Raw genomic sequence first — 22,113 nt, 5'->3', positions numbered from 1 at the left:
CCCGCGCCCCTTAGGCATCCAAGTTAGAAAAAATGCTTGGGCGTCCTAGGGTTAAGGCAGCAGCTCCGTGCGAGTGAGCAGGATGCGTGAAGAAGAAGGGGAGAGCAGCGCGTGACGTCCCGGCAACGCCGCCCAGTGCTGTGCGGGAAGTTTCAACACCCGAGGGCAAGGCTCCCGCACGGTGGCGGCGCGGCCAGGAATAGACATTTTCACAACGGTAAACACGGCGGCGCGCGCCTCTCTCCTGGAGGGTGAGTAATGGCCGCCACACCAGCTCCGGGAACCTCTGGTTCCAAATAAATGAGACATGTCATCTTCACCAGCACGAAACTTGTGTGAAAACAACAGTTTCAGGTTTTTGTTTTACCTCCTCCCAGTTGGATAATTTACGTGATTGACGCGCTGCACATTAGTTTTTAGGTTAAGTTATAGCTTATTTTTATAGCCCCTCTGGAGATCAACGCATTATTGCACGACGGGTAAGCACCCAGTTATTGGACATGGGGCCAGTGTCTGACCGATAGCATTATTGTTCGGAGACGAACGACCAAATCAGTTGGGCGATCTCTTGCATGGAATGGTTGCAAGTAGTACTGTTGATATTTTTTTAAAAAAATATTGGGAATCCGATACATCGATATTTAAAAAATCATTGTTCGCCCCGGTATATCGAAAAGTATCGATATATCGACGGGAAGAAGGATGAGTTACCAGCCTATAAAAATATCGGCTGCACATTGAAAATATATTGCCAATTTTAGAGCTGTATATTTAAGTATTTATTTATTATTAGATATTCTGTACATCAACAAGCCAGCAGTGAGCCTATCCCCCTCAGAACAAGAACTGAAAAGAGAACGATGCACGTTCACGCTTGCCGATAACCACTTTGCTAACAATGGCCGGCCGGCGTAACAGAGCGGTTCTAGGCGCTTCAGTCTGCAACCGCGCTGCTGCTACGGTCGCAGGTTCGAATCCTGCCTCGGGCATGGATGTGTGTGTTGTCCTTAGGTTAGTTAGGTTTAAGTAGTTCTAAGTCCCATAGTGTTCAGAGCCATTTGAACCATTTGCGCTAACAATGGTAACTGCATTTAAGTGCCACAATAAAAAGTGTCCGATGGGTCCGTCACATACGAGATTTGTCCAGAACACTGGATGTCGACTTATCTGTTTCTTGTATTAAAAATGAAGAAATTCCTCCAGCTGTATTTAAGGTGTCGATTCTATTTTGGCAGCTAATTTCAACGTTGTAACAACGTCATCTTACTAGAAATAAGTGGTGAGATACGGGCGTGCTCCGTGTGGAAGGAGGGTAGTAACTCACCTTCCACACGGAGCACGTCCGTATCTCACCACTTATTTCTAGTAAGATGACGTTGTTACAACGTTGAAATTAGCTGCCAAAATAGAATCGACACCTTAAATACAGCTGGAGGAATTTCTTCATTTTTAATATAAATTTAAACCAGCTGACGTCCCACTGTCCTCCGTTTCAACCAAGGATGTACGAATATTACCTGTTTTTGTTTTTCTGATTTCTGCAAACGCCAGCGACCTGGTAGTTGTATTGTCAAAATTGCCCGGTGAAGCTAAACGTTGCAGTTTCTGCTGGTAGCGCCATGCGCCGATTACATCGGCACTTCCCCTCACGCACGTCTCCACTCATCGCAATGACCAATCTTCTCATTTACATTTTGGTTCACAATTTTCACCAACTGTTTTTGAAGAACGCCGATGTGAAGAAATAGCACACTAGTTGCGTTAAAAATTTGTCCTTTTAACGCAACTGGTGTTCTATTTCTTCACATAGGAAATCTTGTTATTCCAATCACATCTCCCCCACCCCTCCGTACAATCTGTCTCCTTTTCTGCCACCTATAGTCGCTTCACACAGTCAAAGAGAGAGACTGGACGTCGTGATGAAAGCTAAAAATGTAGTAATACTCCTTCACACAATGAAAGTAACATTATGAAACTTCCTGGCAGATTAAAACTGTGTGCTGGACCGAGACTCGAACCCGGGACCTTTGCCTTTCGCGGGCAAGTGCTCTATTGACTTTTTTTTTTTTTTTTAATCTCATTGTGTTCGGTTTTGATCGTTGTGTCTGCTTGGGGCGGACGCCGTAAGACATCCATTTATGTTCGTTGTTGACCGATTGACTCAGTTTTTTTTTATTACAGAGGACACGTAGCCCTCTGACCGAACACGCTGAGCTACCGTGCCGGCTTAACTGAGCTACCCAAGCACGACTCACGCCCCCTCCTCACAGCTTTACTTCTGCCAGTACCTCGTCTCCTACCTTCCGAACTTAACAGGAGCTCTCCTGCGAAACTTGCAGAACTAGCACTCCTGAAAGAAAGGATATTGCGGAGACATGGCTTAGCCACAGCGTGGGGGATGACTATAGAATGAAATTTTTACTCTGCAGCGGAGTGTGCGGTGATATGAAACTTGGTGCACTTGCCCGAGAAAGGCAAAGGTCCCGAGTTCGAGTCTCGGTCCGGGACACAGTTTTAATCTGCCAGTAAGTTTCATATCAGCGCACACTCCGCTGCAGAGTGAAACTCATTCTGGAAGTAACATTATGTTGTTCTACAATTTCATAAGAACAATTTCGACTGTATCGATAGAGCGATATCCTATCAACAGCCCTAGTTGCAAGATACATTTAAAGGATCGGCCGTTGATCTCAGGGTCGCTGACAGCTATCAGCAAGCGCAAATTAATGGCTGAACGCAATGCGCTTTCGGTTATTACTTTTCTTCACAACGACCCGCCGACTCCGCTGAATCCTAAGGCAAAAAGGTGATGTAAAATATCCAACTGGGAGGAGGTGAATTAAAAGTAATTACAAAATTTCTGAACAGATACCACATTTAATTACTCTAAAACCAACAAACAAAAAACTGTTATAACGCAACTTATACAGTACGTGTGATTGCTACGACAGACTATGAGAAGAAGACCAACATAGACAGACTCGCGCTGTTTTCCAAAAACAAAGGAAAAATTTTCCTTAGTCTTTTCTTTAGCAGCATCAGGCCACTCCAATATTGCCCATCAGCCATTAATCTCCAATACAGTATCACACAATATAATTATTGTCATACAGAGAGACTGCTATTGAAAGAACGTATGTACATGGGACTGGCTCTTCACAAACATAACGAAAATGTATGGTTACTCCAATAATTAACACTTTATAGCGACAGTATCTTCTTATCATTACAGCGTCTTAATCATGTCTATATTGTGCAACAAGCTCCCGACTATTCGTGTTAACCGAACCCTAGACTATGTGGTCAGTGACGAACGCGAACAGTCCACAACACGGACAGTTTAAAACTAGTACAATGATTATAAGCAAAAATAATTATTTAATGTATAGCGATATCTCGGTATGAATGACAAGAGATTGTGAAAGACAAAAAAAAAATGGTTCAAATGGCTCTGAGCGCTATGGCACTTAACATCGGAGGTCATCAGTCGCCTAGAACGTAAAACTACATAAACCTAACTAACCTAAGGACATCACAAACATCCATGCCCGAGGCAGGATGCAAGCCTGCGACCGTAGCGGTCGCGCGGTTCCACACTGAAGCGCCTAGAACCGCGTTCGGCCACCCCGGCCGGCCATGAAGTCCGGGAACACTTTATCTATTGCACAAGAACTAAACATTGTACAAATGTCATACATATTGCATTCTGAAGAGAAACCCTCAAAGGTTTTTTACGAACATTCGATATGAGAACCATGAGTGACCCGGCAGATGTCAACACGGTAATCGAATACTTGCCGTACCCGCTCCCGCGTGGCACCGTCGACTGTGGCAGCCGCTTCCCGTATTCTCTCCCCGAGCTCTGCTACATCACGTGGTAGAGGCGGTACATACACCCGATCTTTAATGTGTCCCCACAGAAACAGAGTCACAAGGAGTGAGATCTGGTGATCGGTGAGGCCATTTCATGAAGCAACTGTTCCCCTCTGTAGCACGGCTAATCCATCGATGCAGCAGCTCCGTGCTCACTACTCACGAACTTCAGGATGACAATGAGGTGGAGCCCCATCCTGCTGAAAGATGAACGGAGAGTCCTATCGCACTTGAGGCATCAGCCATTGCTGCAACATGTTCAAGTAGGTATATCGAGTGACAGTGCTCTCGGTGAAGAATTGCCCGTACACTTTTCGATGTGTTTACCTTTGGGGTATCATGCTCACATTCAATGCATTCGTGTGGGTGCTTTGTACCCCAGATTCGACAATTATGCCTGTTCACGTTCCCATTGGAGTGGTAAGTGGCTTCGTCGCTAAAAATTAAGAGATTAAAAATGCCATCCCATCCTCATTTAACTGTTGTAACTGCGAACAAAACTCAAAACGCTTGTCTTTGTCGTCGTCACTGAGCTGCTGCACTAGCTCCAATTTGAAAGGTGTCATAGACGGCTTCTCTCATTGGAGCCATTTCGAGTTCACGGGATGCACGACGCACCGATTTCTTTGGACTCCTTATGAATCTCTCTCGAACGCGCTCCACATTCACTCCACTCACACAGGGACGTTCTCTTCTCATTGCCGGGCACAAGCAACCCGTCGCAACGAATTTGTTGTGCCAATGGTAAATGGCCTTCCTTGTTGGTGGCTTCTTACCGTACTTATACCTAAACATCCGTTGAACAGCTGTAGCACACTTGTTTTTGTCGAACTCCAAAACAAAGAAAGCTCGCTCGGCACCTGAACTCGCCATGTTTGCGACTAGCGCTGACTATCGGCAAATTACCAAACTACGCTGTGGCGGTAAACATGAAGAAACAAAAAACTTTCAGGGTTCCTCTTCAAAATTCCATAAGTATGATATGTACAATTTTTGGTTCTTGTGCAATAAATAATTGAAAGTGTTCCCGGACTTTATGTACACACTGTATATATTGTTAATAACATTATTATTAATGGACAGAAGGTAATATTACAGGAGCTAAATATTTAAATCACAATTGTTCCTGTCTTTCTATTCTGAAAGGTCCGAGAAACTGTGACCTACTTCCTCAAAATCCTCTGTTCGCCTGCAAGTGCATAAACGGTGCTTAACAGTTACTTCAGGCCATTTTCTTGTTATTTAAACGTATTACTTCTGTGAGAGGCATTTGGAGACGGTATCCACCAAGTCTTAAAAATAGTATGTGAAAGTTTGTGTTTTTCAACGTCTACTACTAAGCCTGCAGAATAAATAGATGATCAAATGTTACAACGTAGTTTTTCTGACGCATTTCTGCAGTCTGTATACAACAAACTTGTTAAGAGTGAACTATAGGTGTCGGAACGAGCGTTTCTTAACGCCTGGATATATTAAGACATTTTACGAAGAACATCTTGAATACCTTTCTTCAACTCTCATTTCCATCAATGGAACGATGTTAACCAAACTTGGTACATACATCCCTTGCTGTCAGGCGACAAAAACTGTTGGGGTTTAGCACTACGTATCTATCTATCATAGTTCAGCAGATGTTAAGTCATATACAATGATACGTGAAAAAATGCCACATCATGATTGAACTTCTAACACATTTATTACTTACTTCTAAAACACACTTACATTCCAGTCAGCTTAAGGAATTGTCTGACACCTTGCGGCGCTTCAGACAGCTTTCAAATGCTAAGTGCAAACGGCTGTAGGTGGGCACAATAGCTTTCTAGAAAGTTATGAAGACACGTTGCCATGGAGACGCTTACAAAATCGCGTTGTAGACACGCGAAGCAGTTCCGGGTCGACTGCGTGAAAATAGAAAATTGATAAAATGAATACGCGGGAACTGCCGGGTTTGTCAGCTGGTATTACTATAAAACCGAAACAGTGCATGTGCCATCTGAATTGTAAAACCTTCCTGTGAATATTATTTCTGTTAGTGCGAATAATCCGATACCATTTTGCAGACTGTTCTTTGAATCACTCAATTGGAAATTTGAGTGCGTAGCTTCCGCACGTTCTAAGAAGCTACGCTTCAGAATTTTTATATCAGAACGAACCTTCTGTCTTGTTCGGCAGTTAGTCCAGAGAAAGTCACAATTCTCCTGATTTTCGAAAGAGAATAATTGTCTGGTTTCTCGTGTCTAGCGTAAGGTTTTCTTTGTTAAAAAAGGTCATATTGCCCATTTGGTGCTACGAAGTCTGAAATAGGCCGAACTCTTCCAAACAATCCTAGCTATTTTCACTACGATATCCCGCACTCTATTTTCTGAATACTCTACACGAAATTAGGTTGGGGAAGTCATTTTGATCATTCAGGATCTGCGGTGTTGTAGCCGACACTCAAAAATAATGTTTTGATTGTAAATGCAGGTGTGGATGGAACGTAACTGTTTGGCCTGACATCGTTGAATACTCTGCACACGGTCAGCAGTCAGCTTAGCATCGATAAATTCTTTCCGCCATTTTCCGTTAACTTTTACTGTTGTTTTCCTTGAAGAGAGGAACGCACGTTCCATCATTATCCATATGTTAGGATTAGGCGAGTGTCCTGCTGCCTCATACGAGGGCTGCTGGGAGGTACACTGTATACCCTCTAGCGGAGAAAATTATAAGGAATCTTAACTACAGCGAATGACCTCCATGGAACAGACAGCCTCTAGTAGACACGAAGCATCATCATTGTAACAGGCTGCCATCGCTGAACAACCGTGCTACATATTTCGTACATTGTAAATTCCCTTTCGCACTTTGACTCAATCACAAATTTGTCATTAAAGGTGAGCAAAGAACACATCAGTATCGGAGAAATTTTGTGCTCTGTTTCTGGACAGCATTTACCACATCAGCCAAAGTTCCTCAGTTATGATCTCAAGCGGAAGGAGAGTGCCACATGTAGCAAATTAACAGCACGACTACAAACCGGACGAAGCTTCGGCTAAAATTTACACTTTTTCCCAACTGCGATTAATGTTCAGTAGAGGACATATTGCATTTCTGAGTGTTCACGAAGTGCAACGAATGAAAAGCAAGTACGAGTAAATTATAATATGTTCTGGAAAGGTTAATTTTTTGTCTCCTTTTTGTGAAGTCCTAAGTTCGTTTTCCATCCAGTAATGTAAATAAATCTGTAAATTCAGTTATGTTTGTGTATTTTACTTTTTACTTGTTTTCTCCTCGTCTGTGCTTCCTTAACGTTTCACGGCTTATCTTGAGCTATACAATATTAGTCATTTTCATATACATGTCCGCAGCTCGTGGTCTTGCGGCAGCGTTCTCGCATCCCGCGCACGGGGTCCCGAGTTCGATTCCCGGCGGGGTCAGGGATTTTCGCTGCTTCAAGATGACTGGGTGTTGTGTAGTCTTCATCATCATCGTTCATCCCCCTATCGGCCGGAGGAAGCCACGGCAATCCACCTCCGATAGGACCTTGCGTAGTCAGCGGCGCGGGTCTCCCGTATCTTCCCATACGCTCCTCTGAGTACATGACAAGTAATTTGGTAGCAATTACACGCGTCATACATGAAGCAATTTTACGTAAGTCGCACGATTTATTAATTTAGTAATTGGTGGCATACGTGAGTATCCAGTATCAAAAATGGCTCTGAGCACTATGGGACTTGACTGCTGACGTCATTAGTCCCCTAGAAATTAGAAGTACTTAAACCTAACTAACCTAAAGACATCACACACATCTATGCCCGAGACTGTAGCGCCTAGAACCGCTCGGCCACGCCGGCCGGCTATCCAGTATCAAAGTAAGTCAGTAACGATTTCATGGACACCAGAAATACGGAAGGGAAGTTATTACCGTTCACAGAATATCCTCTTTGGAATGCACTCCAAAAACATTTTACTCATAAGGGAGTGATTTTAATTTACAGATAAACTTTCAAATCCGTCACTACTGTAACCAAACATAAGGAAGATTCCTACCAACAAAGGAAAGGCATGTCTAACCCTTTGACTATCGTCGGTAACCATGAATCACACGATAGTGTGTAAAAGGATCAGGGGGAATTTGCTGCATGTTATTGCTATGAACGAGGGCTACTTCGAAAAACGAAGTCACTTCGGTCGCTAAATGGAAACCACAATGAAAATTTTAAAAAAAATAATTATTTGCCACAGTTAGTTACACCTTCCAGATATTAATCTACACTCCTGGAAATTGAAATAAGAACACCGTGAATTCATTGTCCCAGGAAGGGGAAACTTTATTGACACATTCCTGGGGTCAGATACATCACATGATCACACTGACAGAACCACAGGCACATAGACACAGGCAACAGAGCATGCACAATGTCGGCACTAGTACAGTGTATATCCACCTTTCGCAGCAATGCAGGCTGCTATTCTCCCATGGAGACGATCGTAGAGATGCTGGATGTAGTCCTGTGGAACGGCTTGCCATGCCATTTCCACCTGGCGCCTCAGTTGGACCAGCGTTCGTGCTGGACGTGCAGACCGCGTGAGACGACGCTTCATCCAGTCCCAAACATGCTCAATGGGGGACAGATCCGGAGATCTTGCTGGCCAGGGTAGTTGACTTACACCTTCTAGAGCACGTTGGGTGGCACGGGATACATGCGGACGTGCATTGTCCTGTTGGAACAGCAAGTTCCCTTGCCGGTCTAGGAATGGTAGAACGATGGGTTCGATGACGGTTTGGATGTACCGTGCACTATTCAGTGTCCCGTCGACGATCACCAGTGGTGTACGGCCAGTGTAGGAGATCGCTCCTCACACCATGATGCCGGGTGTTGGCCCTGTGTGCCTCGGTCGTATGCAGTCCTGATTGTGGCGCTCACCTGCACGGCGCCAAACACGCATACGACCATCACTGGCACCAAGGCAGAAGCGACTCTCATCACTGAAGACGACATGTCTCCATTCGTCCCTCCATTCACGCCTGTCGCGACACCACTGGAGGCGGGCTGCACGATGTTGGGGCGTGAGCGGAAGACGGCCTAACGGTGTGCGGGACCGTAGCCCAGCTTCATGGAGACGGTTGCGAATGGTCCTCGCCGATACCCCAGGAGCAACAGTGTTCCTAATTTGCTGGGAAGTGGCGGTGCGGTCCCCTACGGCACTGCGTAGGATCCTACGGTCTTGGCGTGCATCCGTGCGTCGCTGCGGTCCGGTCCCAGGTCGACGGGCACGTGCACCTTCCGCCGACCACTGGCGACAACGTCGATGTACTGTGGAGACCTCACGCCCCACGTGTTGAGCAATTCGGCGGTACGTCCACCCGGCCTCCCGCATGCCCACTATACGCCCTCGCTCAAAGTCCGTCAACTGCACATACGGTTCACGTCCACGCTGTCGCGGCATGCTACCAGTGTTAAAGACTGCGATGGAGCTCCGTATGCCACGGCAAACTGGCTGACACTGACGGCGGCGGTGCACAAATGCTGCGCAGCTAGCGCCATTCGACGGCCAACACCGCGGTTCCTGGTGTGTCCGCTGTGCCGCGCGTGTGATCATTGCTTGTACAGCCCTCTAGCAGTGTCCGGAGCAAGTATGGTGGGTCTGACACACCGGTGTCAATGTGTTCTTTTTTCCATTTCCAGGAGTGTACATAGTCTCCGCTCCGACTGATACCTTTGTCGTAGCATTATACTAACTTTCCGCACCCTCGCCATAGAAGACAGCCGTCTGTGCTTTCTGCCAATTGTCTACGATGATTTGTATTTTGTTGTCTCTGGCAAAATGTTGTCTTAATAGCCAGTGGTTCATGTGAGCAGGGAAATAAATATCGTGCAATTTCATTCGACAACATTGAATTTCAGTAGTACAAGATCAGCTCTTTAGTTTCTATCTGAATCGGATGGATATTGTCGCTTATTACAGATTAACAGCACGCCATGATTCACTGAACACAATAATGAAGTAAGCGTTGATATATGAGACGTAGGTAGTTCGCTAAAATGAATGAGTAGTAGTTGCTTTTGTACTGAGCCATCCAGAATTCATACGAAAACCACAGTGTTAGACAAACAACATTCAGAACGAATTTTTGTAATTTTAGGTTTGCTGCGATGGTAACTTATGAATTTCAATTTAAAGAAATAAAAGAAAACAGCTCATAAAATTGTGGCGTACACTGAACATAGCCAGAAAGTATTGAGATTCGCAAATTCCCCATTTACCAGCTCTTATAGCCATATTTTGCAGACCAGTGTTCACAGTGTTAGTGCAATACTGATAATTGTGAACGTACATGTTGATTTTACATTGTGTAAATTGTGACATCATGGATGTTATGGGAGTCTGTTGCCTAGTTTTGTTCTTACACTAATTGTGTAATAGAATTTCTTGAAATTTTAGGGGGTCTACTTTTCAAAGGATATGTTTTCCTGAATTGCAGTATCTCCGACTCTCCGACATTTTGCTAAGCAAACCTGACACCGAACCAGCAAGCCTCATGAATACACAAATTTGGACAAAAATGTTTTGTTTTCCAGCCTCTGGAACATAGGCTGCCTTGCACGACAGGCAAGTTTTGTTGGGCAGTATCAGCCTGCCAAAACAACCTGTTTTTGCACGACAACCTACACGTTTGAGGAAGAAACAGTTTTCTGGGGCCTAATATGTATGCTGCCTTGCATGACACGTTGCGTTCTTAATATATATTAATGACTTGCCATTCTGTATTCACGAAGATGCAAAGCTGATACTTTTTGCCGATGATACAAGTATAGCTATCACACCCAACAGACAAGAATTAATTGGTGAAGTTGTAAATGACGTTTTTCAGAAAATCATTAAGTGGTTCTCTGTTCATAGGCTCTCATTAAATTTTGACAAAACATAGTATATACAGTTCCACACATTAACTGGAATTACACCATTGATATATACAGACTACGATCAGAAATCGGTAGCTAAGGTAGAATATTCAAAATTTCTAGGTGTATGCATTGATGAGGGGTACCTATTTTCATTCTCTGCTTTCCTATGGCATCATATTCTGGGGTAACTCATAATTTAGTAAAAGAGTGTTCATTGCACAAAAGTGTGTAATCAGAATAATTGCTGGAGTTCATCCAAGATCATCCCGCAGACACTTATTTAAAGAGCTAGAAATCTTCACTGTAGCCTCACAATATATATATTCACTTATGAAATTTGTTATTAACAATCCAAACGAATTCAAAAGTAATAGCAGTGTACATGGCTACAACACTAGGAGAAAGGATGATCTTCACTACTCAAGGTTAAATCTAAGATTGGCTCAGAAGTGGGTAAATTATGCTGCCACGAAAGTCTTTGGTCACTTCCCGAATAGCATAAAAAAGTCTGACAGATAGCCATATAGCATTTAAAAGGAAATTAAAAGATTTTCTTAATGGCAACTGCTTCTACTAATTAGATGAATTTTTGGATATTACAAGTGCGTAATTTCCCCAACCCCCACAAAAAATATTGTCATGTAATATTTTGTGTAGTGTAACATCTTTTATTAACCTGACACGTTCCACATCATTACGAAGTATCGTATTCATGATCTACGGAACAAGTACTAATCTAATCTTGTTCTAGTATTTAGCTGCTCTATCGGCGTGCTCTGCACGACGGCCTGTGCTTCAGGGCCAAATAAAAGTTTTTCAAGCCCCTAATGTTTAGCATGCCCTTTACGACAGGGATGTTTTGGGAGTAGCGTTGGCCTGCTTTATTGAACTGTATTGCAGAGTGTGTGTGTCGATGAGTGTGGCTGGAGGCTGATTGAGAGGGATGGACAGAGTGAAGGCAAGGAGAAAATGGATGGAGATAGGAGAGGAGGGGGAGCTGAATGGTGTAGAGTGGTAGTGGGCAGTTGGGAAGGGAGGAGGGGGAGGTAGAGTTGGATAGAGAGGAGTGGAGGAGGATACAGTCAGAGGAAGGGGGTGGAAGATATTGTCAAAGAGATGGGGGTGGACGAAAATATCAAGAGAAATGGGGGTGGACGAAATGAATAAACAGTGTGGGAAGGAGGAGATAGATAGAGGTGGGGCGATAAAGTGGACAGATGCACGCAGAGTAGGAGAGGAGGAAGTGTGTTCAAAATATGTGTAACACATACGTAGTCATGGGGAAAAGGCTAGTTATTACAATAAAGCGTTAAATATATTTCATGGTAGTTAAAAAATTTCATACTCATTTTACCCTAAAATGAAAGATGAGGTAGGGGAAAGATGTGTTATGCTCTTTTGACATGTAGAGGCAATGAAGGAAGACAATTTAACATATAATACAGACACATTCTTCCAGAACAGGATAACAGGCAAAGAAAATGGGTGGAGATGAAACACACAAAATGGCTTCGAAGAAATGCAGAGTCAGCAGAAGGAATTTCAGACAAAGTCAAGTAAGTCTAAGGTTTTCAGGAAAATTAACAAGAAAACAACTGCAATCAAATGGTCAGATGAGAGGAAAAGAGCTCATTCTCGAAAATGAAAGATTTTTGAAAAAGGAAAAGAAGTATTTTTTCGTGGCAGTTATTAGCTCGCCAAACAAAAAACAAAAGAATTATTATTTTTATATTAAAACATTTTATATACGATGGGCAGAATTAAACTGGTTCGAAAAATACAGGGTGATTCAAAAAGAATACCACAACTTTAAAAATGTGTATTTAATGAAAGAAACATAATATAGCCTTCTGTTATACATCATTACAAAGAGTATTTAAAAAGGTTTTTTTTTTCACTCAAAAACAAGTTCAGAGATGTTCAATATGGCCCCCTCCAGACACACGAGCAATATCAACCCGATACTCCAACTCGTTCCACACTCTCTGTAGCATATCAGGCGTAACAGTTTGGATAGCTGCTGTTATTTCTCGTTTCAAAACATCAATGGTGGCTGGGAGAGGTGGCCGAAACACCATATCCTTAACATACCCCCGTAAGAAAAAATCGCAGGGGGTAAGATCAGGGCTTCTTGGAGGCCAGTTATTAAGTGCTCTGTCACGGGCTGCCTGGCGGCCGATCCATCGCCTCGGGTAGTTGACGTTCAGGTAGTAACGGACAGATAAGTGCCTATGTGGTGGCGCTCCATCCTGCTGAAATATGAATTGTTGTGCTTCTTGTTCGAGCTGAGGGAACAGCCAAGTCTCTAACATCTCCAGATACTGTAGTCCAGTTACCGTAGCACCTTCGAAGAAAAAGGGACCAAAAACTTTATTGGCTGAAATGGCGAACAAATGTACAACTAAATGAAACTTTATAGCTCCCTTAATTCGCCGACAGATAGTGCTTAGCTCTGCCTTTTGTCGTTGCAGAGTTTTAAATTCCTAAAGTTGTGGTATTCTTTTTGAATCACCCTGTATTTCGTGCAACCCTACTTACATCATAATCCCTGCATAAGAAGTAATTACCAGCAGAATTATACAAACCACAAGTACCCCTGGTTGTAACATGTGAATATCTATATCTTCATGGTATTTGCATAGAATAGGCAATAAACAGCCAAATAGTTGTGACAAGGAAGAATATGATTTTTAAGCTGTCCTCTTCGTTTCCTGCCAAACCACACACTCTGAAATCGCCACATATTCGGAAATAAACAGTCTAATACTTGTTTAGTCCTTCGTTTTCTAATCGGATATAAATTGAAATCTCATCAAATAGTGCAAAACACGAGAAAGTTCCAAAATGTGTTAAAAACGCTAAGAGAAAAAAAAAGAAAGAAAAGAAAACAGGACGCAAGTCTACTACCTTTGATCGTAATCCACGACATCACGCCGAAGACGTGTGATTTTCTTCTTTTGTGTCAGCTATCATGGCATCTCTATAAGACATATATCGTGATGCGTCATTGACAATTATATAGGAGAAGTATTTGCGATGAATCTATTGTTGCCTTGAAACGTCATACTGCAAGTTATAATACGAAATATCTAAATACTCCAAAATCAATAAGGCGTCTGACGCATCGAGTGAAACGTCATTCTGACGTCACTGCAGTTGGTATGATTCTGCCGATAAGGTATGTACCCCAGTAACGACGATGTACGTTAGGTTGTTTGTCTTAAGGTGCATAACGCGTTTTGAGGGTTAGTTTTATCTTGCCTAGCCTGTGTATTTTGTTGTACTTGCTACTATTATTAACGTCTAATGTATCTTTGGATACCCCTCCTCCTCCACCTCCCTCACACCCAAAAATTGAACCGTTGATGCATGCCTGAGGGGGGGGGGGGGCAGAAAAGTTCGGATATTATTCATTTAAATACAGGGTGTTACAAAAATGTACGGCCAAACTTTCAGGAAACATTCCTCACACACAAATAAAGAAAAGATGTTGTGTGGACATGTGTCCGGAAACGGTTAATTTCCATGTTAAGAGCTCATTTTATTACTTTTTTCAAATCACATTAATCATGGAATGGAAACACACAGAAACAGAACGTACCAGCGTGGCTTCATCCACTTTTGTTACAGGAAATGTTCAAAATGTCCTCCGTTAGCGAGGACACATGCATCCACCCTTCGTCGCATGGAATCCCTGATGCGTTGATGCAGCCCTGGAGAATGGCGTATTGTATCACAGCCCGTCCACAATACGAGCACGAAGAGTCTCTACATTTGGTACCGGGGTTGCGTAGACAAGAGCTTTCAAATGCCCCCATAAATGAAAGTGAAGAGGATTGAGGTCAGGAGAGCGTGGAGGCCATGGAATTGGTCCGCCTCTACCAATCCATACGTCACCGAATCTGTTGTTGAGAAGCGTACGAACACTTCGACTGAAATGTGCAGGAGCTCCATCGTGCATGAACGACATGTTGTGTCGTACTTGTAAAGCCACATGTTCTAGCAGCACAGGTAGAGTATCCAGTATGAAATCATGATAACGTGCTCCATTGAGCGTAGGTGGAAGAACATGGGGCCCAATCAAGACATCACCAACAATGCCTGCCCAAACGTTCACAGAAAATCTGTGTTGCTGACGTGATTGCACAATTGCGTGCAGATTATCGTCAGCCCACACATGTTGATTGTGAAAATTTACAATTTGATCACGTCGGAATGAAGCCTCATCCGTAAAGAGAACATTTGCATTGAAATGAGGATTGACACATTGGCGGATGAACCATTCGCAGAAGTGTACCCGTGGAGGCCAATCAGCTGCTGATAGTGCCTGCACACGCTGTACATGGTACGAAAACAACTGGTTCTCCCGTATCACTCTCCATACAGTGACGTGGTCAACGTTACCTTGTATAGCAGCAACTTCTCTGACGCCGACATTAAGGTTATCGTCAACTGCACGAAGAATTGCCTCGTCCATTGCAGGTGTCCTCGTCGTTCTAGGTCTTCCCCAGTCGCGAGTCATAGGCTGGAATGTTCCGTGCTCCCTAAGACGCCATCAATTGCTTCGAACGTCTTCCTGTCGGGACACCTTCGTTCTGGAAATCTGTCTCGATACAAACGTACCGAGCCACGGCTATTGCCCCGTGCTAATCCATACATCAAATGGGCATCTGCCAACTCCGCATTTGTATACGTTGCACTGACTGCAAAACCACGTTCGTGATGAACACTAACCTGTTGATGCTACGTACTGATGTGCTTGATGCTAGTACTGTAGAGCAATGAGTCGCATGTCAACACAAGCACCGAAGTCAACATTACCTTCCTTCAATTGGGCCAACTGGCGGTGAATCGAGGAAGTACAGTACATACTGACGAAACTAAAATGAGCTCTAACATGGAAATTATGCGTTTCCGGACGCATGTCCACATAACATCTTTTCTTTATTTGTGTGTGAGGAATGTTTCCTGAAACTTTGGCCTTACCTTTTTGTAACACCCTGTATATCGACCTGATGATGGAGAACCATTACACCGAAACACGTCCCTGGAAGGTCAGTAAATGCGACCAGTTAAGAGTTGCACGGATCTTCCCTTTGGTGGCACGTTTTTCTCGGAGAACGGTCGCCCTTCGACAGCCACAGACGGGTGAGGTGGGGCGACGCGGAACAATGGCCGGCGGCGGCGGTGAGCGGGCCCTGGCGCGGGCTGGCAGAGCGGGAGCTAATTCGGACGAATTCTTGGCAGGCCGCGGTGGGCGCCCGCCGCCAGGCGCCAGAGCGCCGGCCGCGCCGCCTTGCGGACGCGGAACAACACAGTGGCCGCTGCCGCCGAAGCCGCCTAGGCCAACAAGGTCTCACCCCCCCCCCCCCCCCATCCCAGTACCGCGGACTATGGTGGAAGAGTAACTTACGAGGAGTCACGCCCCGCTAACTACGAGACAACGGTGGGCGGGGGGATTCCCTAGGCTTGGGTAAAAGCCATTTGCAATGGCTGGCGCGCATTACGCTTTGTTCACTTGTATCTCTTGTAGCAATTACTTGCGATGATAAGTTAGAGAAGAGCTCTGACACCGTCTAAGGGCATCCAAAACACAGATTCTCCTTTTGTTCTACTCTCTCGTCAGCAGCCCGAAGACTGATTGGATGCAGCTTTCTACGACAGTCAATATTTTGCGAACAGTTTCGTCTCTGAGTCACCATTGCCCCCTTCATCCATTTGAACCACTTTAGCTTCGTTCTGCCTCTGTAACTTCTAGCCCTCCATACCCTTCTCCATTACCAAATTAACTATTTCTTCATGCCCTCAGGATAAGCCGTTAGCCATTTTTCCAGAAAACCGATTCTCTATTCTACATTCTACCCTATCAATTTCCTGCTGATCAGTTACCTGATCTATACATCTAATCTGCAGCTTTCTTCTATTACACCCTATTTCAGAAGGTTATTTTCTCGTGAGTCTACTGTTTATCGTCCACCTTGCGCTTCCCTATCAGGCTACATATCAAACTAATGTTTTTCAAGTGCTGGCCGTACCATTACTTGGCATTTTACAATAAACACAAGACTGAAAAGTCTCTCTTCAACGCAGATGGAAGCTAAAGCATACCACACTCCATACGTTTTATAATTTCTTTCGGATTTTATTTACCTCTTTGTGACTGACATAACTGTTGCTCCTAACTTCAGTAGTCAAAGACAAACAAGGTAGTTCCAGCAGGAAGTACAGGAACACCACCGTACCTCCCACTGCCAGTCCCCACTACCGCGCAGAAGTCGGTGCAACAGATATTTCTGAAAGTTTCAAGAAACTTCATCTGCTGTGCTCTTTAATATTCTGTGAATTTGTTGATCTGCCAATTTACCAAATCATTTTAAGGAAGGGTGCCACGAACTACTGGACAGTTTTGCAACAATCATGGTGTCTAGTAACTAGATCCTAGAAATGATTTCATATCGTCGGGTTTTCGGTTTGTCACCATTTGAATGTCATATTTCAATTACGTCACTCGTAAAACGGAAAGGTGACTTGAAATTCCGCCGGCGGTGTTAAACCACGTAACGCGTACCAGAGAGAGAGAGAGAGAGAGAGAGAGAGAGAGAGAGAGAGAGAGAAGGGAGGGACTTCTTTGCTATATTCGAAATGCTAAGATGGTTTTCAGAATGAAGCAAAGTAAAGGACAATTTATGTGGGAACCCCTCGGTTTCATGACCATTTTGATTATTTTACAGTTTATACGTACCCTGTTTGTAACAATGCCACAGACTATCAAATGTCCCTCAGCCTTAATGATGCCTCAGATCACGTCAGATGATCTGAGATATTGCTAATTTACCAGTGTGTTCTTAAATGTATCCACCCGAATTAAACTGGTTCAAAGGAATGCGAATAATCCTGCTGCCTTTGACAGAGGGCGTCATCGACAAGGAACCCACTTTCATCTTTATACCTCTAAGTTTTCTTGGTCTCCATACGAAACAAAGATTATTCTGTGCTCTGAATCAGTTACTGTGTTATTGTATTATATGAGTAGATGACTGGACGAGAGTAGTCTTCACGTCACCGAGCTTCCAATCCTTCCTCGCTGTATGTCTTAAGTGATACGAGTGAACGACGAAGGGATGAAAGAGGGAAGAACCTGGGATAAAACTGAACTGGAGAAATGACGCAGAGATATTGTAATTTGCATTAGTTCGTAGAGCCAAATTTCGTTATTGTTTCCACTATCATTCAACTACATTCCTTTGGCAGACTGCAATCAGGCGAGAAAACTGAAAGGATTGTTCCCTTTGTATACTGCCGAGTGTACATAGAGCAGCGATGCCAATCGTATAAGGCACATCGTGCGAGCTGTCGGACTAACCCCGTATCTTGCAGGTGGTGCTATCCTCCAACATTCAGTAGTATACCACACACGATCATTTCGAACTTTTTAAAACATTACCATTACACACAAAAAAACAGCTAAATACTGTTTTCATTCATCAGGCAATTTACTTTTAACCCAAAACTCAGATCGCGCAGAGTAGAATAATTCATGGAGCGTAGGTGAAACAATGTTTCTGTGCAATGTTTCATGAAGACTCGCAACGGGAAAAGTAGACGAACATAATTACCACGAAGGACGGGTTGTGTGCGCCTAGTAACGCTGAAGCTTGATTCTGGGCATTTCATGCGTTTTGCTGTAGGCAGAACTTCCTCGTAACACATATCCGTTATCCGCAGTGTTCCCACTTGTTTCCCGGAAGCGACTGCGGTGGATACTTAGGTATGTCGCGCGACAGATCCTTAGCGTTACCTAAAATAAGTAGGCGTTTGGAAATAAGTAGTAGGACAAGTATGTACGAATATCATGTGGTGATTACGTCCAGCGCTGATATGAAAACTTCTTAATGTGCCATGTACCAGGATTTACTCGTGAGCGATGATTATACACACACACACACACACACACACACACACACACACACACACACACACACTTCTTATTAAAATGTTACTGCGTAAACTCGTAGAGTCAAACAGGAGACAAGCGACAAAACGAATTTATAGAAGAAATCGCGCGATGGAAATAATTTTGCACTTCTTTTATCACCGACTAAGTGGAGCAGTATCAGGTACAGACTAAAAGAGGCTTTGGAATTCTGCCCGATTGTCCAATTTCGCTTCACTGCGTGTTAGTTATCAGCGGTCGTGTCGCTATAGCTTCACTGGCAAATCCACTGAAGACCTACGACTGAAGACTGTCACAGACGGTCGCGTAGGGCCAGTACTACGTGGTGGACGGAAACGACAGCTGAGATTCTATTTTAAACAGGTGACGTCAGATCTGTTGTGGCGGTGCGGCAGTATCCTGTACGTCGCTACTTGCTTGGTTTGCTGGACTTTTTATTACGTGTGAATAGAGGCGTTGAACTTTATTTTCTCGCAATGGGGTGGGCACGGCACACGGAAGCGTCCTTTGAACTTTATTGCTATTTCTGGCCAAAGGAACGAAAACTTCGCTTGTTAAAAGTATTAACTGCAACGGTTACAAACGTTAGGAGCAATTTAAAGGGGTTAAAGAATGGTAAGTATATGCAGGAAACAAAAAGTACAGCTATTACGCACCTCTATCATATAAAGTTACATTCAGATTCGGCGAAAGCGCGACTGCCGAGTTCTATTAACCACGGGAGAGTTACAAGGCGTCAGCTACTTGGATTTTGTGCTTCCACTTCCAGTAAATGCTGTCTCTCCGGAATATTTTCGTTGGGCCGGCGCTCGTTTTTCTTTCTGCAATTCTTCCGGTACGACACCACGAGCGAGCAGCAGTCCGCATCACCCACACAACGCAGAACAACGTGACTGCCCGCTGAGCCCTCTGGCGTCGCCGCTCGGAAGCACAGGTACGAGGTTGATGCTGCCACCTGCCGCCCACCGGCGGAACTATGTGGGCACACACGATCGGTAAGACAGCTCACTGCTACGTGATTGATTTCTTTTTGCCGCTTCTGTAGTGGGGTGTGTACTGACACAATCCGGTCCTTTCGCGGAAATTCTGCTGACGCGGTGTAGTCTCCCCCCTCAATATGAATCTCTTCTTTTTTCCCCTTCTTTCTATTGGTTTCCTTCGACCCTTTCGGTTTCGCAGCAGGGTCCTCTCCCATCTTCCTCCGTCACACGCGCGAGCGCGCCAGCCGCCTGTACAGAATGTTGATACTAAGAGCGGCCACGCGATGGCAGCAGAGCGCACTCATGAATATTCAAAGCGAAAGCCCTCTAATGAAAAAACGGTGGTGGAGTTAAAAAAGGGGGGAAGGGTTAGGGTCGGCCCTAGCTAGAAGGGAACGGAAAGGACATCCGAAGGGCTCGGAATCTAGGGCGACGGGAGAGGACGGAGTTAACGCAATCACAGTGGCTCGGCGGACGCATGCAGATGGCAGCTAATTGCACCTGAGATGGCCGGAGGCAGTGCACGGACGATGGACCGCCTGGGTGCATGTCATTTCCAATGCAAAAATCCCACTGCCACGGGCAACTAGCAGGCTGTCCGTACGGCACTTGTGCCTCCCACAGCACGTGCATGTTACTAATCCCCACCGTGACGTAAACTTTATTTTTGATAATTTTGGTTCCGGTAACTAGTAGGCTGAACTTTGTTGTCCTAAATCAAACAAAGGTAAACAAAAGTCTGAATTCTTAATATGAAGTTATTTAGCAAATGAACAAGAATAATATAAAAGCTATTTCTGTCATTAGTTCACTTTGAGAATACACTTTATTCCGAACTAACACTTCTTTGTACACAGCAGATACCGCGCGGAAGACAGTTCTGTCTTATAAAGAATTACGGAAATGCGTCGCTACAGCTCACTTTACACGAAGCTTTAGCCGGAATAAAAAGCTGTAAAATTTTGCTTTGTGATAGATACTTAACGTAAGTTAAGCGTCGAGGAAACCTGCTTGTATTAGATTTCTTTTTAGTTAATCGAACTTTCTTGCTGTAAAAGAAATTAAATAAAGAGAAGTCTATGTTTTAAGATTTGCTACCAACCACTAATTTTAAGATGTTTTCGTTCACCGCATTTTGCTGATCGGTGCCATTACCGAAACATCAACAAGCTGCTGCATTTCTAGATGGACTGTTAATGAAACATCGGTTGTTTTGCTTGCTTTATTGACAGATAAATATCCATACAATCAATGAAGGTAAATGAAACATTGAAAGTGAATAATGGTTGTTTAGCACCAGTACGCATTGCGAACTTGTCTTGGTAGCTTCCAAAAGTTGTGTTTTCGTTATTTTCCTTGTCACACGCAGTAATATCATGGTAAACGTATCTCAGAGTCATAAAACACTATCAGTAAAACATACATTAAAATGTGGGTCAAGATTAACTTTTTATACACCGAACAATCCGTTTTCAAATACACTTCTAGTGTTTTATAGGTACTGATAATATAAAAAGATGCTACTAAGCAAAGATACACATTTTTGCAGCAGGTGTCAGATGAGGTAGAAGGTAACATTCTAATCATTACGTTTTTGGCAATAATAGATAAATAATCTATGTGCAGCAGAAGACAAGTACACGTAGTAATTCTTCAAAAATACATGTGACAAAGTTTTTCAATAAAAAGTACCCTTTATACTGAACGTAAGTTACATACATAATTTGTTAGAAATACGCGAGGCATTTATTTGTTAGAAATACGCGAGGCATTTATTTGTATTAACTACTGGCGGAATTTATTGTTGTGTCGTAAGAGACAATAGCTTTTAGAAGCTTTTTTTTAAGAAAGCATTTTTAGTTAATTCACTTTGGTCACCAAAAAGTTTTGTGATGATATGTTTTTATTTGTGAATATTTCTGTTTCTTCAAGGATGTTCTTAATATTAGCCTTTGTTTATACAGTGAACTGTGTGTGGGTTGTTTCGATTGCTTTCTACACGATGTCTCTCTTCAGCAATGTGAGCAGCAAAGATCACTTACTCTAGTTGTTTGTCCGAACTTCACTGAGGTGCTCCTTAAATATTATCTCCAAGCTTCTGCCTCTCTGACCAATGTAGTACTGTGGGCAGGATTCACTTACTAGTTTGAATATACCAAATTTCTTATGGGTATGATTAAACTACCTATATGATGAATTGCCTGATGTTAGAGATTTTGTTTGTGAAGAAACTTATTCTGATATTTAGAGTTTTTAAGATGTTTGCTGTCGTAGAGGACAGGCTTCCTAGAACGGGCCCAGCAGCATATTTGAGCAGGATATTTAGTCTTACTTTTAGAACCTTATATTAGCAACACAGAGTTAGTTGGTGTGTGTGTGTGTGTGTGTGTGTGTGTGTGTGTGTGTGTGTGTGTGT

At 43.6% G+C, this 22,113-nt stretch overlaps 1 protein-coding gene across 18 annotated transcripts in view; it reads right to left on the bottom strand.

Moving 5' to 3' along the window:
• Positions 1-22,113, bottom strand: part of LOC126416640 (CUGBP Elav-like family member 2) — a 764,867-nt gene that overhangs the window by 395,187 nt on the left and 347,567 nt on the right. The window contains exon 1 of one of the 18 annotated variants that reach the window (XM_050084429.1): positions 19,374-19,584. The exons of the other annotated variants lie outside the window; for them this stretch is intronic. Coding sequence (XP_049940386.1) covers positions 19,374-19,382 — 9 coding nt within the window. The 5' untranslated portion in view covers positions 19,383-19,584. Of the gene's footprint in view, positions 1-19,373; positions 19,585-22,113 lie in introns of those variants that run through there. 18 annotated transcript variants of the gene reach the window in all.

The sequence above is a fragment of the Schistocerca serialis genome, chromosome 8 (assembly GCF_023864345.2).
Source record: "Schistocerca serialis cubense isolate TAMUIC-IGC-003099 chromosome 8, iqSchSeri2.2, whole genome shotgun sequence".
NCBI classification, from domain to species: Eukaryota; Metazoa; Arthropoda; class Insecta; order Orthoptera; family Acrididae; genus Schistocerca; species Schistocerca serialis.
The sequence above is the reverse complement of the archived record's forward strand: the minus strand, read 5'-3'. Positions and strand labels throughout refer to the sequence as shown.